This window comes from Carassius auratus, chromosome 18 (genome assembly GCF_003368295.1).
Source record: "Carassius auratus strain Wakin chromosome 18, ASM336829v1, whole genome shotgun sequence".
NCBI lineage: Eukaryota > Metazoa > Chordata > Actinopteri > Cypriniformes > Cyprinidae > Carassius > Carassius auratus.
The window spans coordinates 11,844,858-11,862,583 of NC_039260.1; the positions used below are offsets into that span (position 1 = coordinate 11,844,858).

At 39.0% G+C, this 17,726-nt stretch overlaps 2 protein-coding genes across 5 annotated transcripts; both read left to right on the forward strand.

The window, feature by feature from the left end:
- Nucleotides 1-81: 81 nt before the first annotated feature.
- Nucleotides 82-7,491, forward strand: LOC113118461 (protein fosB-like). 3 transcript variants are annotated; one of them, XM_026287666.1, is made up of 6 exons: nt 82-339; nt 475-662; nt 2,128-2,460; nt 2,547-2,654; nt 3,036-3,350; nt 3,490-7,491. In XM_026287666.1, the coding sequence occupies exons 1-6, from the start codon at nt 276-278 to the stop codon at nt 3,553-3,555; spliced, it is 1,074 nt and encodes a 357-aa protein (XP_026143451.1). In that variant the 5' UTR covers nt 82-275; the 3' UTR covers nt 3,556-7,491. The 3 variants fall into 3 exon arrangements, with proteins under 3 accessions (XP_026143451.1, XP_026143452.1, XP_026143450.1); XM_026287667.1 differs by having other exon boundaries at nt 4,235-7,491; XM_026287665.1 differs by having other exon boundaries at nt 3,036-7,491.
- Nucleotides 7,492-8,213: 722 nt separating this feature from the next.
- Nucleotides 8,214-16,289, forward strand: LOC113118463 (uncharacterized protein C19orf47 homolog). Of its 2 annotated transcripts, none has more exons than XM_026287668.1 (8): nt 8,214-8,320; nt 9,760-9,847; nt 10,891-11,005; nt 11,751-11,832; nt 11,976-12,089; nt 12,616-12,759; nt 12,905-12,981; nt 14,203-16,289. In XM_026287668.1, the coding sequence occupies exons 1-8, from the start codon at nt 8,254-8,256 to the stop codon at nt 14,740-14,742; spliced, it is 1,227 nt and encodes a 408-aa protein (XP_026143453.1). In that variant the 5' UTR covers nt 8,214-8,253; the 3' UTR covers nt 14,743-16,289. The 2 variants fall into 2 exon arrangements, with proteins under 2 accessions (XP_026143453.1, XP_026143454.1); XM_026287669.1 differs by having other exon boundaries at nt 14,206-16,289.
- Nucleotides 16,290-17,726: the final 1,437 nt, after the last annotated feature.

Below are 17,726 nucleotides of genomic sequence, written 5' to 3' on the forward strand. Positions count from 1 at the left end.
GGCACCTACGTCAGCGGAACACCAGTAAAAGGAGGAGCCAGGACTCCCTACTTTACAATGCGTTCTCAGGCTTCATTCACAAGACGAAGCGCCGCTGCCGAAACACCGAACACTTTCTACTCCCGTTTGTAATAAACACATTCCGGATTATTTTATGGATTTATAAATGCATATTTCACGCATTTCGCGGATTGTACTACGGCCTGGGAAGTGTCATTCAAAAAGAGGTTGGATTTTAGAAGTTTCCTCCAGCAGGGAACTGGATTGATGTCTTAATGCAACTGTTTTGGAAAGAGACTAAGGGCATCTTGACGAAGACCCCAAGTAAAACCTGTTACGGTAGGTGACTTTAATATAATATAAATATTTAGATGTAATGCATCCACTTTTCTCTTTTTATGTTGCATTAAATGAAAGCGAATAGTTAATGCCCTTGCGAAAATGCGCTTCAATGTGACTTCTGTTGGGTGACAGGTGACATCCCGTTCTCGCCGGGCACACTAGGTGTTTCGGCTTCTTTCGGCTCCACCGGGGAGATGTTTCAGGGGTTCCCCGGAGACCCCGACACCGGCTCCCGTGGAAGCTCATCTCCTTCTCTTGAATCTCAGTACCTGTCGTCCGTGGAATCCTTCGGGAGTCCGCCCACCACCGGCGCACCGCAAGTAAGTCACAGTATTTATTCGCATTTAAACATCGTGTTTGTCCGTTCAAACTGTTTTGCTAAGCAGCACGGCAGCCGCGAGATTTGCTTGTCTCTGTTAGGGAAGCGCATCGACTTTGCAAAGGGAAGGCATTTGAATCCGTCCGAGTGTGTTTATATGTGTAAATTCGGAATATAATTCAATAGAATACTGACAAGTCAGCATGCGCGCGGAATCAGGCCGGTAGCGACTTGGTGGGTTTACAGCACGCCGCGAAACAGATGACAAAGCTGTGGAACTCTCCGACGTTTGCACACGAAGCTCCGCCCTGCGCTCAGTGCTGCTGCTCTCGCTTCTCAGACTTCGGCGTGACGTCAATGCGTTCTATTTTGGAGTGTTACGTTGCGTTGCTAAGGGGAACACCGGGGGTGTGACGGGGGCGGAGGATCAGGGACGGGAGGGGCTATTAGAGGCCGCTTATTGGCTACGGCGTGCTGCGTGTGCATTTGCCTAACACGCTTTTATATGAATATTAATGAAACATGGAACTTACACTTGCATCACTGAGCTTTCTTTTTCTAAAAAAAAGAAAAAGAAAAAAAAGAATAGAAATGAAACCGTAGCAATTTAGATCTTTCTCCTAAATATGTTTTTATAGCTGTTCACAGTATTGGTTAAACGTATAATATCCACGAAGTTTATGTAGACTACTTGTATTTGGGCACTCATTTGTAATTTGTTGGAATTTTAAAGCAGCTTTAAAACAGAAATCTCTGATAAGGATCCATGTCTGTTACATATTTTTGTTGCTTTTCATTATTATTACTCTTTTCCCCCTGTTTACCCGATCTTTAGTTGTTATCTTTGCATGGAGGAAAATACAGCTTTACATCAGTTGGCATATTACTATCATTGATATATAGTCTCTGTTAATATTTTGAATTAAATTTTATTTTCAGATTTTCAGTTGTCATTTTAATTGTATTTACAGTTTAGTAAGTTTGTTTTATATTTTATTTAATTGTATTTTTTTCCGTGCTTCAAGTTCATCATTTACTCTCCCTCATGCTGTTCCGATCCTGTATGCGTTTCTTTTTTCTGTTGAATATAAAATAAGAATTGAAGAGTGTGTAACCAATCAGTTTCCGGTCCCCATTGACTTCCATAGATTGGAAAAAAATACTGTGGAAGTCAATGGTTACCGTCAACTGTTTGATTACCCACATTCTTCAAAATATCTTCTGTCATGTTCATCAGGGGTAAAAAAAAAAGAAATTCATACATGTTTGGAACAACCTTTGGTTGAGAAAAGATCTATAATGTTTTGGCAAACTATCCCTTTAGACTAAACGGAAATGTGAAATCCTCCCTTGAATTTATTTCACTCTACATTAATTTTGCTACAACTAAAACACTTTTTTTTTTTTTATTTACAGCAAGCTGGTGGAGTTCATAGTTACATATTGTTTATGTTTTTGGTTTCCAGGAGTGTGTATCATCCACTGGCGGGGTAGGGGTGGGTGGAGGGTCAACTGGCACCGGGGCAGGGGTGGAGATGCCCAGCTCATTTGTGCCCACAGTAACAGCCATCACCACCAGCCAGGATCTGCAGTGGATGGTGCAGCCCACTCTCATCTCCTCAGTGGCACCAGGACAAAGCACCATGGGCTCTAGCACCATGACGCAGCCTGTAGCTTTGGATCCTTATGACCTGCCAGGCCCAAGCTTTTCAGCTGGTGGAGGCTTCACCCCACCAAGCTCTGACACCCCTGGCCCAGTGAGACAGTCTCGGAGCCGTCGCCGTGCACGGGATGAAACGGTGAGTGAGAACCATGATGCCATGGTTAGTCATTTGACATTTTGATTTAAAATAGAAATTAAAAATAAAATTTGTTCTGTTCCCAGCTCACCCCGGAGGAGGAGGAGAAAAGACGTGTTAGACGAGAGAGAAATAAAATGGCTGCGGCTAAGTGTAGGCACCGACGGCGTGAGCTCACAGACAGGTTACAGTCGGTGAGCAATGCTGTAACTCACTTTTTACATTACAATATTTAATCCATAATAACAGATGAATGCAAAGGCAGCATAAATACCAGATTCGTAACACCACAATAATTTTTACAATGATAGTTTGTAAATGATTCCAAGACACACATGCATTATGCTGCATTGTAATTAGAACAAAGAGTGCATAATCCCACCGTAATTATATTGTGGGTATGGAGCTGGCAATTAAGAAAACAGCATTTTTTCCAAGTTTATTTTGTTGCCGCTCTCTGAAACTATAGCAACGTGTATTTCTGAAGTAGCTCTGTCTGAAATACTATGGTAAAATTTCATGTGATTATATAATCTCTGTCCCCTTGTGTCCTCCTCTTGTCTCTCCAACCCAAGGAGACAGACATGTTGGAGGAGGAGAAGGCCGAGCTCGAGGCCGAAATATCCGAACTGCAAAAGGAGAAGGAGCGCCTGGAGTTCGTCCTGGTCGCCCACCAACCCGGCTGCAAAATTCCCTATCAGGACCAGCCCCCCGCACCGCTGCCGCTCCCACAGACGTCCCCGCAGACGCCTTCGGTCTCCGTGGTGGGCTTGACTGTGAAGGAGGACACTTTCTACCTGCCGCCCGCCTACTCGTCCCACCACCACCACCACCACGTCCCGGTCTCACAGCCGGCCCCAGCACAACAGCAGCAAGGGATGATGCAGGAGGTAGCCTTTTCTAGTTCTTTCTATGGGCAGGGCCAGCCGGCGCCGGACGGCCCTTGCCTTGTTGCCGACGGTGGCGGTAACCCTGACGCCGGCAGCTACATCCCCTCATACACATCTTCATTTGTGTTCACCTACCCAGAGGGAGCCTGCGGGGTCAGCGCTAACCAGCGAACCAGCAGCAGCGATCAGTCCTCTGATTCCCTGAACTCGCCCTCGCTTCTTGCACTTTGAGAGCCCTGCGTCTCTCTGGCTCTGCTTGCCTGTCGACAGCGGCACACGCTCATGCACAGATGCAAACACCTCACAGACGTTGACCTGATCTTTAACATTAAAGCCTTTCGATTCGAAACCTTTCGAGGCCCAGATGCGTTAGCGTCTGAGTGACTTCATCAAATGATGTAAGTGTATATTAATTCACAATGAATTCAGGCTTAATATCAAGATGAGTCAGTAGCCCATGCACACACACACAGTCACACACACACTTTAATTGTCATAGACATTTGACATAACAATGAAAGCACATCGGCGCGCTCCCCCTTGCTTTTGTCTTCTCCTGCTCTGGCTTACATTGGTGTACCATCTCCTTCTTCTCTCTCTATGCACGCCAGGTGCCTGCTGTGTATTTGTCTAAGCAGAAAGAAAATGGGGCACAGAACTGCTTTGTGGGTTTTGTTTGGTTTTGGTTTGCATTTCGGGCTACCTTGCTACATGCTTTCTTTCTCCATCCAGTTCATCCACACCTCTTTCTGTGACAAAAGGACATGACCACGCACTCTCTAGCTACAGTACCTATCTCTCTCTTTTTTCTCTCCCTCCGTTGTCCATCTCCACATCTGTTTCTCCTCTCTCCTGTCTCTATGTATCTCTGGTTCTCTCTGAAGTCTTCGGCCCCTGAGAGCCCGTTGGACCCTGAAAGCCCATGGAACCTTGAGTGAGTGCCAGCCCACACCCCTACACCACAAATTCCCTCCGCATGGACCGGCCCACAGTGGAACCTCAGACATTTCAAACAATCTAAACGAACCAGCCGTCTCGGATGCCACCACACTGGCTAAAGGAAAGGGACTCTTTATTTCTTCCCAGCACTGAGGATTTCATTGCGGATGAGCGGAGACACACTGGCTAGACTATGGCGAGGCCAGCGGAGGAGTTTTGGAGAGCCCTTGGAATGTGGCGGGAGGTATGAGATGGTGAGAGTATTCGCATGACTATGCTCTCCCTTTCATCTCCCGCCGGTCCTCCGAGAGTTTTCGCAGCGTGCTCGCCCTTTCCCCTTTCTTGAGCAAGTTAGAGGAGTTTGTTTGTTTCTTTGTTTGTTTCATTCTGTGTTTCAATGATATATTAACTCTGATCTCAAAAGTGGCTTACCTGATGATAACATACAAGAGTGGCTCGACACTCTGTGTTTGAAGAGCATTATAACGAGCAACCAAAAAAGAAAAAGAGAAAAGAAGGACAACCTCTTGGTTTTGGATGAGTGGCCTCTGTGCTTCTTAAAGTCCTTGACATCGTCTTCGAGCTGTGGTTGTGGTTTAGCACAGTTCTAGGCTTTGATTGTGAATGGAAGCCACAGAGTACTACATCTCCAGTTGATTTCTTTCTTTAAGGGGGTTGTTGTTGTTAAAATGGAAAAAAAAGCACAAATGCCGGCTGCGGATGGAAGGAACACAAAGCGGTGGCCAGCCTAAAGGACGGCATGTGCTTTTGAATATGAACCGTTTACTTTCCTGTGAATGTTTTTGATGTTTTAAGTTACTGATTTTTCTTGATGCTTTTTCTTCTTTTGCTCTTGATTGTGCCGTTACTGCCGACTTAAAGAAGAATTTTGTGGGGCTGTTAGCTGCTCCTTCTATCTGTTACTGTTGTCTTACTGCAGTTATCACAGATATTGTTATTATGGTTATTATTATTATTATTATTATTATTTCATAGTTATCTCTTGTTGGCAACTAAAAAGGCATGTTGTGCACTATGAACCTTTTTTATGTCTAAAACTATATATATAAAATATATAAAAATATGTATGCATATATATACATATTCAGTGTGTATATATATATACAATGATTGTAATGTAATGTATGAATGTTCAGAAAATGTTATTTTTTCGTCAATGAAGACAGAAGGGAGAGCTTGCACTTGGTTTTGGATTAAACATAGATATTTTTCTAAAAGGACAAAAAGTATATTATAATAAACTATAACAGCCGGCCTTTCCCTGAATATGAAAAGCATTGTCACTGCCTTTCATTTCGAAACGTGTAATATGTATGATGACTGTATTGAAACTGAGGCGCATATAGAGTTATATATGTATCACAGATTTGATCTGTGCTTGATTTGTCAATTAGGTTGGTTCCACAGCCCTTTTTCATCAACCCCTGTGGACAAAACACACTGGACGCAAAATATCTATAAATGCATAAATAAATCAGTCAAAAAAGAAGATATGAATTGAGTGTCTCAATGTATTCTAGATGAGCATCTGATGTTCAGCTGTGTTTCTCAAGCAGTGGTGTTGCATTGATTTATCATGTCCAGTGTGTGCTGTCTGCTCTTTTGGCTTGTGTGTGTGATATTCAGGGCTTGATGGACAACTTCAGCCAGCCCTTATTAATTCACGTTACAGACATGATCAGAACATTATGCATGTCTACGTCATACACAGATGGAAGTATTTTAAAATCAGATGAGGTCCATTGTTCCTATTGACTTGGGCTACATCGTGTGGAGTGCTTTATGGGGCGGAAATGAAAATATTTGTACAGTCGTTTAAATCGAAATGCCTTTTCATGCTACATTTATATACACAGGTGCACCATTGTATTGTTGGTTGAATTTAGACCCAGAGCATCAAATTTAAGCTGAAATGGAGACAACTGCGTGAAGTCCTTCCAACAGAGATTTCTGATGAAATTATGTTCTCATTTGGCAATGAAAACCGAATTAAGGCATCTCGAACAGTGACGTAATGAAGCCCGAGCTGTGATTTCACAAAGTGGGATGTTATCTGATATTAGAAAGCACATTGTCAAACAGCTCCACGCTCCATTACATTGATATCAATTCCACTTTTCTTCAAAAGACGTTATTGTGAGTCACAACAGTTTTATGTTGTTTCGATTTTTCAGCTGTTGGTGCTTTTGTTACTCCTACGCCAAAACATTTTGTTACTGTATCCGACTCCGAGACGATAGCATGAGATGTTGGTTAAATGATACAGTATCAGTGACTCTGTGGTCTTCCACTTTACAAAAACTCTTTGTATAGATTGAACTGCACAGTCATGTTCTAGCTATGACCGTCCTAGGTATTTTCAAATTCACCGTGCTTTGAATTGACACAGTGGAATGCAATATTTCAGATACTCTAGGAGAACCATGTAGCAAATCAACTGAATTGTATGATAAAAGTCATCCTTTATGCTACAGTGTCACAGTGAAGAATTGAGACAATTTGTTTTGTCTTTTCCAGTATACCTTGCGTAAGATTTACTCTGCTCAGACCTCAGTAACGGGATGGTTATGCATTATGAGGATGTAAAATGTCAGTACCTCTTGGGTTTTGTGAGTGTCATTTGATAGGTGAACTGTTTCACTTTCTAATGCACATTTGAAGATTGCCTTCAGTATAAAATGAGTGAAATATTAGTCTCATATTACAACCACTTTTTTGAGGGGAAATGAAAGTTAGGTGTAATAAGAATCACCACATAACATTTCAGAAATGATATGGTGCTTTTTCAATACTGTTTGTCTTCGTATATTCTTGATTAAGAGTGCCGATGATAGAGGTGTCTGGGAGATTTGAGGTTATTGGTTTACGACACTCTTGATTTAAGAGTGTTTTCCTCACCATGACTGCTTCAAGTTCTCATATTGAACAGCATATTTAATACATACTGAACAGCTCTTGTGAATTATATAATCCGCCGTTCTACATTCTTTCTCTTTTCACCCTTTCTCCATTTCATTTGACTTTATGCTATATTTCTAGCCCTTTAATGAATGGAGAAGGACATTTCATATTGTTACATAGACTGTGAAATCTTGGTGTACTGTCCTATCTTAATATCTTTGTATGACGTCCAGTTTTTCTTGTAAACGAAATGTCTACAAAATAAATATATTCACAACGACTTTCTAGCTGTTCTTTTTCCAAACATGCTTTATTCTGTAAAAGCAGAACCCAATGGACGGTGTGTATTTGAAGGAATTTTCTGCTTTCATATTCAGAGGTATTTTAGCCTAGTTTTATTTTGTTTTATACATTGAGTTGTTTTTTTAGGGTTGTAGCTTTAAGTGTTGTGTTTGTTGTTATCCGTTTTTCTACCGATTTTTTTCAGTGTATACTTTCCACCTCAATGGAAAGATAAAGTTTAAATAAATGAATTATATATATATTTTTTAATAAATTTAAATAAATAACTTTTGAAATATGTTACAAATGATATTTATTCGTATCAATTTTGCACTCGAGTTGGGGGGGGGGGGGTATGCATTTAAAACAGCGTCATGATATGAATGAGATTTTACCGTCCTCTAGTGGATAAAATAGAAATAGCACGTAGCATTGGACAATTAGCCAGATCTTAATTTAAAAGGTATTTTCGCTCAAAAATTACTATACTATCATCATTTGTTTACCCTGATGAAAAGGAAAAGGCAAAATGTCATCATTCACTTGTATTGTATCTGTTTTCCATGTTATAAAAGGTGACTGAGGCTGTTTTGGAATATTCCGTTTAATAACACACTTTCAATTTTCATGGTGCCGGAAATTACACACATAATGACCCACTGGAGCAAGAGAACGTTGAATTAGACGAGTTTTGGAGCCAGCGATTGCTCGGGTCACTCGGAACATTCGGGTCAGTCGAGTTGTTCCGAAGACGGAGAGGATGTTACGTCACAAGATTTCCGCAACGCGTTGGTTTTTCCCTGGGAAGATGGCGACGGTCACAGCAGGTAAGAGAAAGAAATGACCCGAATGTATGGAATATGGTCACTGTACAGGTCCGCAAAGACGCCCAAATCAATATCTAACTACCCGTGGTGGGAAATTCGGAAGAGAGTGTCTTCTGGAGGTTTAGGTTTGGTCTTCACGAAGAGCTAAAGCGCAGTACTGCGGCTTGGTTCAATGAAAACAGGCCACGCTCTGTCTGCATTACACAACAGTTGTTATTTATATGCTGTTTATATCACGCAGGCGTTCTTAAATATATTATTTTTAGCCATTACAGGGAAATATTTTTGTATTGTATAATTTAGTCCAATTAATTTCAAGTGTTCTTGCGGTATGCGTCCCTTAAAATGACTGTGGCAGATAGTAAGTGTAAACTAAGAACTTTTAAGTTATACTCTGCTGAAAAAACAAATACACCACACATTTGTAAAATAACAAAACTGGTTTGCTGAAACTAGTCTCCCAGCCTCAGTCAGGTTGGTCTGTTGGATGATTTAAGAATTATGCAACTTTTCAACTGTGAGGCCAGTTCTTGACCCGCTAAACCAGCTGAACTTGACCAGTGTTTGGAATCAACTTAGACCAGCAAACCATTCTAGACTGTTTTTTTTTTTTTTTATCCCTTTAGAAAGGTGCTGTAATAAACCTCACATTATGCATTAGTAATATGACTGAAGTACTGAGCACTGAATATTGTGGAGAATATTAAATGGAAATATGCATGAAGACATCTTAACTTAATATTTTTTTGTGAATTAATTTTGACTGTATCCATTCAGATAGTTTTGCTCATCATGTGAACACCCTTGAGCAGGAGATTTCAGTTGCTGACACCAGACTCATGGCTTTAAAAATAACACTCAAGCAGCTGCTCTGACTGACCATGTGTTCTCTCTCTGTCATGCTTGTGCCATATCCTGCTGACCTCCTTTCCATGCGGGGTCTGCAACACTTTTTTTGTGTCTTAGAATTGATCGTTTGAGTCTGTATGTGATTGCTTTTCCCCAAATCATATGAAAACACAAACTGTGTCATCCAATTAATGCCAAATACATATACATTACAATAAATACAGTTTTTAAGTTTTCTTTTCTCCACATTCAGTGTTTTTAGTACATATATATATTCTTCATTATTTTTTTTTAGTTTTTAAAATCAAAGCCACTTAATTTTATCTGCACTTTCCTCTGAGACCGAGAACACGGACATCTGACAGATCAAAATAGTTCACGATCGTGTCTGCGGGTGCTTAACAAATACGATACATGATAGAACATTGTTTCTACATCAACAGATAAAATGGTGATCTTGACCATAATGTGTAACATTTCTGACAGTTTTAATTTTACAGTCACTTTGTGACAAAAAAAGTCTATGTTTCTCTTTGGATTAAAATGTATGTTATACTTCAGAATGCATATAAGTACTTTTTATTTTTTAGCCACCTCAGAATGGATCCAGTTCTTCAGAGATGCTGGGATCCCTCCTGGACTGGCTGTCAACTACGCAGTGTCGTTTGTTGATAACAGGTAAAAAAAAATCATTGGCTTTCACTAGACACTTTTACATGCAACCAAATAATCCATTAGTAATCGGTTTAAAGGCTCAGTTGAACTAAAAATCCTTCATGTAAACACATTAATCGATCTGGGGTGCGTTTTCCAAGAACATCGTTAGCTAACTATGGCAGGTAGTTCCATTTGAAATCTCAACAAAACTCACAACCATAGATGCTTTTGGGAAACGCAATTAGGTGAATTAAGTTTTGACTGGATTGGAAATGGGTTGTGCAGACTTTTCCTAAACCTGATCTAGAGGACATGTGAACCCCCAATCACATTGCAAACTGGAACTGTAAAGTGCCTCGCTTGCATAATGATGTAGAAATGTCGTAATGATGTATGACAGGTGGAACAATTGGTTGTTTTTGCAGAATGAAGTGTCATGAATGACTGTCATCTTATTCAAAAATTCTCCTTCCATTCATTTTCTGGGAAGTGGAGCAGAACAACATCTCATTAGTCCTCACTTCTCTCAGTCAAAGACATCTTGTTATGGCCACAGGAATGGGCAATTTTATGGCTTGATAAATATAAACAGCACAGCACAAAGCGACGTGTGCTTGTCGTCTCCTAATTAGGACCCAAGATAAATATGAAGACCGCTCCTTTAAACAAAGTAAAGAAGCAATGGTAGGAGAACACTGTATATTTGTGCAGTGTGTGCATGTCACAAGATCAAATCTGATATGAAGCTTATGAGATATAAACCCGCACGTCAACCCAATTTATTTAGATGCTGCATTCAGGTTCATCAATCAGAATAATTAAATTCTGACTGAAGCAAAAGGTGTCCTTGTAAAGGTAGGAAGTATTTCTAAATAGACATGAACTGGTTCATCTTGTTCAGTGCAGGATCGGTCTCGCCTTGCTTTTGTGTGCTTCACTTGCTAGGTCTCTTCTCACCATTTTGGACAGTCAAAATCTGGCCTTCTCTGAAATGTGAACAGAATATTATTCATCTACTGCACAACTGGATGCTGTAAAAACCTCAACCACTTTTCTGTTTTCAGGATTCAGAAAAGCATGCTTATGGACCTCAGTAAGGAAATAATGATGGACTTGGGAATTACAGTCATCGGGGACATCATAGCCATTCTCAAACACGCAAAGCATGTGTATAGACAGGTGATGTTTATGTTTTAAACGGATAGTTTTCCCAAAAATAAATCATCATCAACAAGGAGTCATCAGTTGCTCACCCTCATGTTTTTCAAAACCCGTAAGACCCTCTGAACACACATTAAGATATTTTTGATGAAATGAAAAACAAATCTCCTCCTCCAAATCATGTCTTCCGCCATTATCGAAAGTACCTCTGCATGTAGACAATGTGCTCCGCCTTGTTTACGCTCAGAGAAGCACGCTGCATTGTGGTACTCTCGATTATTGGTGAAAATGTGTTTTTTTTAGGAGAAGAATTATTTGATAAAGTTGTTGTTTTTGTTTTCTTTGTGCACAAAAAGTATTCTCATAGCTTTATAAATTGCAGTTGAACCACTGATGCCACTTGGACTATTGAAATGATACCCTTACTACCTTTCTGGCTCTGCGAACATTTCAGGTGCATAGCAGTCTATGGAGGGTCAGATAGCTCTCGGATTTCATCAAAAATATCTTAATTTGTGTTCTGAAGATGAACTAAGGTCTTAAGGGTTTGGAACAACATCAGGGTGAGTCATTCATGACAGAATTGTAATTTTTGGTTGAAAGAACCTTTCAACTGTTGATTATTGAACCATTTTATTGTTGAAATTTCGTCCAAAACTTGTCTTGATCACTAAAGGTTTTCTTGTCTTTCATGCATACCCTTGCATTGACATGCTTCAATATTCTAAATGTAAAATAATGATCTTTTATCTACTTAATGCAGGATATGTGTAAAACGACAACCGAGGCCATTTCGTCTGGACAGACTAGTGTACAGGCTGAACTGAGACGTACTGCTAACACTCGTAAGTATCTTAAGTATTAAAATGCAGTTTTATACACTTATTTATATGCAGTTCTTCTACTAGTTGCTCAGACAGGGAGTGGTTTATCTTGTTGTGAGTGAGCTGAAGCTGTAGCTCTGGTAATGTTCATGTTCCCCTGACAGCTGCCACACGCATGATTGCCAATGCTCTGAGCCGGGACTCCCCACCAAGCACGCCTGCTCGGCGCCCTGACAACCGAATTTCAGTAACCGTCTCCAACGCCAGTGCCAAAACAGGTACATCTGATTAGGATAACAAGCAGTGATGTTAATCTTACTGCATAAATACACACATGTAGCATATATACACTCTTGTTTAAATGTTTGGTGTTGGTCAGATTTCCTAAGTACAGTAAAGACTGTAATATTTAAGTATTTAAATGAACCGTTTACCATTTTAATATTTTGTCAAATTTCAAAAGATCCTTCAGAAATCATTCTAATATGCTAATTTGCTGCTCAAGAAACATTTCCTATTATTATCAATTTTGAAAACAATTATGCTGGTTAATATTTTTGTGAAAACTGAAACTGATGTTTTTCAAAGTTGATAGAAAATAATTGAACAGTATTTATTTGAATAAAAAAAAAATATATATATATAATTTTTTTATACATTTTGTGTATCCTTGCTAAATGAAAGTATCAATTTCTAAAAATATAGAAACTTTACTGACCCTGAACATTTGAAAAGTTGAATACATTTTAGGATGAACTATTTCTTTAAATGGAACAGGATGATATAAAACTCTCTTTCTCACAGTGCCCAGCAAGCCAGCAGAAGAAAATGGGTTGAAAGTGAAGCGCCGGCGAGTCACAAGAGAAATGGAGGGGAAATATATCATAAACATGCCGAAAGGCACAACAGCTCGCACTCGGCACCTCCTGGCACAGCAGGCAAAGAAAGGTGCCCTGAGATGCTATATTTTGTTTAGTCTTTAAGCTAATATGATATTGCAATAATTTGGACTGTTGAATTAGAACCGCCTAACTAATCATTTGAAATTGATACAGATAAGATTGATCTTATAATCTTCCCTTCTTTGACACAGCTAAGGTTTTAAAGCGTGCTTCAGTGTTTGATAGACTTGGGGCAGAGTCTAAGGCAGACACCACCTCAGCCAATAAGGTGAGAAATTCTATTGTATTGATTTTGTCCATCAGATAAACAAGACCGCAAAAATTCAGATACTAAGCATTGTTTTTTCTTTATTATACACAATTACATTACACATTACATTATTATTTAGTTCTTACACTACAGTAACATTTAAATTAGTGCAATTTTAGGTCATTGATTAATCTAGGTTAAAGTTGATTCAAAAATATGCTATACCGTATTTTTCGGACTATAAGTCGCACCTAAGTAAAGTCGCATCAGTCCAAAAATACGTCATGATGAGGAAAAAAACATAAGTCGCTCTGGACTATAAGTCGCATTTATTTAGAACCAAGAGAAAACATTACCGTCTACAGCCGCGAGAGGGCGCTCTGTGTCTTCAGTGTAGACTACCGGAGCACTGAGCAGCATAGAGCGCCCTCTCACGGCTGTAGAAGGTAATGTTTTCTCTTGATTCATTTCTCTCGGTTCATGTCAAATTCGTCGCAGGACCAGCCAAACTATGAAAAAAAATTGCGACTTATAGTCCGGAAAATACGGTAGTTCATTGTTAAAGGGAAAGTTCACCCAAAATTGTGAAAAGAGCAATTCTAGGTGTATATGACTTTCTTCTTTAAACTAATGCAATTGGAGTTATATTTAACCAGTCAATAGCAAATACTTAAACTAAAAAAAAAAACATACAATACAGTAGCTGATTCAGAATTCGGGGGGGGGGGGGGGGGGGGGCGGTGGACAGAGTCTTAACTGTGATGAAGAATATCTCGTTGGTTTTGAGACTTTAGTGTTTGCAACTTCAGGGGTCTTCTATGCACAATCAGCTTGTAACATTCCAAAGAGAAAGGAAAACTTGAAATCGCATCATATGAACCCTTAAAAAATTTCTTGTAAACAAACATTGGTTCTCATGAGACTAGCATATTCTCACGATGTTGATGTCATATGTCATCTGTTTTAAAATATAACTGATTGCATTCGTCTGAAAGAATAAAGTCATATACACCTAGGATGGCTTGAGGGTAATTAAAAATGGGGTAATTTTCATTTTTGGGTGAACTATCCCTTTAATTCTAATGTAGCTTTAACTTAAAATTTTATAAATCTATTTGTATATGTATAAATTTACATAGAACCAAAAAGAATCCTAATGCATTAACTGATGTTCATTTATGGTAAGGTGATTCTATTTTTCACATCACTGTCTTTCTGACACTTTTTTTTTTCATGCAGCAGCCAACAGGTGTGTTTAGCCGGCTGGGTGAAGCAGGGAAAGAGGAAAAGGGTGGAGGAAAGACCGATGGTGTTGCAGAGGCTTTAGAGGACAATGACAGCGACGGTGAGGGCTCAGTGCTACAATATGCCGGCGTTCTTAAAAGACCCCCACCCAATTCTAAAAAAGAGACTGTTACTGCCAAATCTAAACCCCTCACTCTGCGTAGACTAGGTGCAAAGTACAAACTCCCCTTATCTGAAGGCACACCACCTATCTCCTCCTCTACCTCCTCCTCCAGCCAGGAGGGGACACCCAAACTGGGTGTACTCCAGAGACTGGGCAAGGCCCCGTCAGTCAACCCTACCTCTTCGACCCCTCTAGTCAGTCAGCCTGCAGACACCCAGGACAGTCGTGTTACGAGCAGCAGAAGCAAAGCCCAGGGCAGCTTTGCTCTGGCCAGCCATAAGGTCAGTAGTAGCACAGGCGACACTCACGGGGCTCAGATGGACGCTGGGGCAGTCAGTGTATTCAAGAGACTGGGAGCCCGGAAAAACTAAAAGGCATCCCTTTTTATCCAGTTTGCCCCTTTTATAAATTAAAACCCACCTGAATATCCATTTGAGTGAGTGGAGAAACTCTAGGACCACACTTGATGGATTGGGAAGTTGATATGCCGTTACCTCATGGAGTGTTCTGAATTGATGATACAAGGGGAAAAAAGGGACAGATGCAGTATCTGTTAAATGTGAGTGTGGACATAACTGCTCTCGTTTTGTTTGGTTATAGGAATCATGCTCTATCCCCCATCCTAATTTTATATCTGCTCTCCTGTGCCCCTGTGAGTGAAACATTTTTTCAGATTAAAGTGGGGTTTGTAATAAAGATTTTATAATGCATGGCACCCAGCAACAAATGCATGAAATGTCAAGGTTGTTTTTTTTCCTCTACGGTAGACAAGAGACTTGAGTAAAAGCATGTGCTGTGTTTACCACAAACACTTAAGCTTATAACAAAGAAAAAAATAATAATTGTCATCATTTACTCACCTTCATGTCATTCCGAAAACGTATGATTTTGTTTCTTCTGTGGAATTTTTTTTTGATTAATGGATGTCAGTGGGTGCCAAAATGATTTGGTTATCAAAATTCTTCAAAATACAATTTGTGTTCTGCAGAAGAAAATAATCATACAGTTTTGGAAAAGAGGAGTAAATGGTGACACTTCATTTTTTGTGTTAACTATTCCTTTCACTTTAAAGGATTTTTATAATAAAGAAAAAGCCATATGTTGGCTTAAAACTGCACACATGAGCATTTCCATTAATGCGCCTTAACCTGCGGACACCCTAGATGTTTATAGAGAAAAAAAAACACAACAAATAATACATCCCAAATGAGAAGACCTACAGGCTACTTCCTTTTCCAAACCTGCAGCTTTAAAGTTTGTGTTATTTTTTTTTTCAGCTAAAAGGTTACATCATGATGTGTCTTTTTATTTTATTTTATTGGTGACGATAGGAATTCCCAGTTCACCAAAAAATTTGACTTGAAATGCCCAAAAATGCAAATGTTTCGTGTGAGCTTGTGTTTCCGGTGTCTCGTTCTCACATGCATACAAATTAAATTTAAAAGTGTTGTGTGACCGCCTCTTTGTGACCACAACTGTAACCATGCTTGACTCATGTTAAAGTGTCTCTGCTCTCAAATTTCCATATCCAATGGGAATTTGTGGTGTTAAGTGTTTAGGGCCTTGACAAGCAGAGCAAATATAGCATTGGTGATAGCATGCTGTTGCCAAGCAACACACGTGGAGATGGACCCTTATGTATTGTATAAGTATTTCACCCCTTTGTACTGTTCACTACAGTAACCACTAATCATGCCGTTGTGATAGGAATTCACCTATGCTTTGTCATGTTTTGCCATGGTTTTTTTTTTATATAATATTATAATTTTAAGCATCTTAAATGCAGAATTCCGTTAGAATGTTATGTTTAAAGAATATTAAGAGAGATAAAACATTTTAACTGGTTAAGTTTATGAAATATTGATGAAGAATATTTGTTTTGGGAATGGATTGAATATAAAAAGATAAAACAGAAAAATCTTGAATTGTTTTTTTTATTAACTATACAATTTTATATGAAGTGCATTGTTGTTAACGTATAACAACTGGGTTTTGGAGTATTTTCTAATCATTTTATCATGTTTTTAGGTATAATTACATCCCTATGAATTTTGCATTCCCACTCCCCTCTCTACATAAGCTTTAAAGTGGTTAGGCTGAAATAAATGGCCTTTTTTCCCTTTATGGGGTTGTGTAGCAGAACACAAGCAAGTTGACAAATGACGGTCTGCAATCGTTTGTATGAACCATCATTAATATCCTGCATTCTCATATGTGAGACTTTTTCTGCATAATTAGTTTGATAAAGAAGGTCACTATGCAGACATAATGATATGATTTTTAGTTCTCATTGGAAACTGATGTGCTAGCAAAGAAACGTCGCACTGAGCTGCGTTTAATGCATGCTCTAGTAAATGATGCAGATGGTGAGGACTACATAAGCCCTTATGTCTCCAGTGTTACAGTACACTGAGCGATTTGTAAGAGGATCTCAGCAGTTCATCACTGTTCAACATTTGCCTCTTCATGCTGACACTGTTTTTTTCTAGGCTGGGTTATTAATTTAGCCTAGATACAGTATGTATCTGCATTACAATTTATAACTGCACTTGAAAAGATTTGTGTTTTTATTTTATCATTAACTTAACTTACATGAAAGCAAAGTATAATTCGCTTTTTAAACACTTCTGGGTAATGTTATCTATTGTATTTTATTAATGATATCTTTAAATCTGCCTAGTCAGCCTTATGCATTTACATTTACCGGTAGTCATTAAACAGACGCTTTTATCTAAAGCCAGGACAATGGAAGCAATCAAAATCAACAGAAGAGCAATGCAAGTGTCTAAGTCTAAGTAAGCTTAATGTAGTACATGTAGCAAGGTTTTTATCATATAATAAAAAGAACGAAAGTAAAAAGATAGAATAGGAAAAGAATAGAGCAAGCTAGTTTTAGAGGCTTTTTTTTGCTTTTGCTAATTGTATAATTAAAAAAAAACAGATTTAATACAAGAAGATTAAAAAAGCTAGTGTACGTTTTTTTTTTTTAAATAAAGAAACAAGCTGTTAGTTAATAAATAGTGCAAGTCTAAAAGGGTCATTTTTTAAAGAATAGAATTAGAATAGAGAGTGCCTGAGTTAGAGGGTCAAATAAAGATGGAAGAGATGTGTTTTTAGTCAATTCTTGAATTGATTCTTAAAGAGAGGTTATGCAAATTGGTGTATAATCTCTTCATCTTCAGCAGACTTAAGGGAGTATTTTACCCCCAAAATTAAAATTTGCAGTAAATTTGACAAAATATTGATGGATTTTGAGTTAAGTGGGTTACTTGTGGATTTTTGTGATGTTTTTATCAGCTGTTTTGACACCCATTCTGATGGCACCCATTCACTACAGTGGATCTATTGGTGAGCT

Excerpts from the sequence above, each read along its gene's own strand:
- LOC113118461 (XM_026287665.1), top strand. The coding sequence starts at position 276 with ATGCAACTGTTTTGGAAAGAGACTAAGGGCATCTTGACGAAGACCCCA. Across the intron at positions 340-474 it reads CCCAAGTAAAACCTGTTACG|GTGACATCCCGTTCTCGCCG; the intron begins GTAGGTGACTTT and ends GTTGGGTGACAG. Across the intron at positions 663-2,127 it reads CCACCACCGGCGCACCGCAA|GAGTGTGTATCATCCACTGG; the intron begins GTAAGTCACAGT and ends TTTGGTTTCCAG.
- LOC113118463 (XM_026287668.1), top strand. The coding sequence starts at position 8,254 with ATGTTACGTCACAAGATTTCCGCAACGCGTTGGTTTTTCCCTGGGAAG. Across the intron at positions 8,321-9,759 it reads GATGGCGACGGTCACAGCAG|CCACCTCAGAATGGATCCAG; the intron begins GTAAGAGAAAGA and ends TTTATTTTTTAG. Across the intron at positions 12,982-14,202 it reads ACACCACCTCAGCCAATAAG|CAGCCAACAGGTGTGTTTAG; the intron begins GTGAGAAATTCT and ends TTTTTCATGCAG.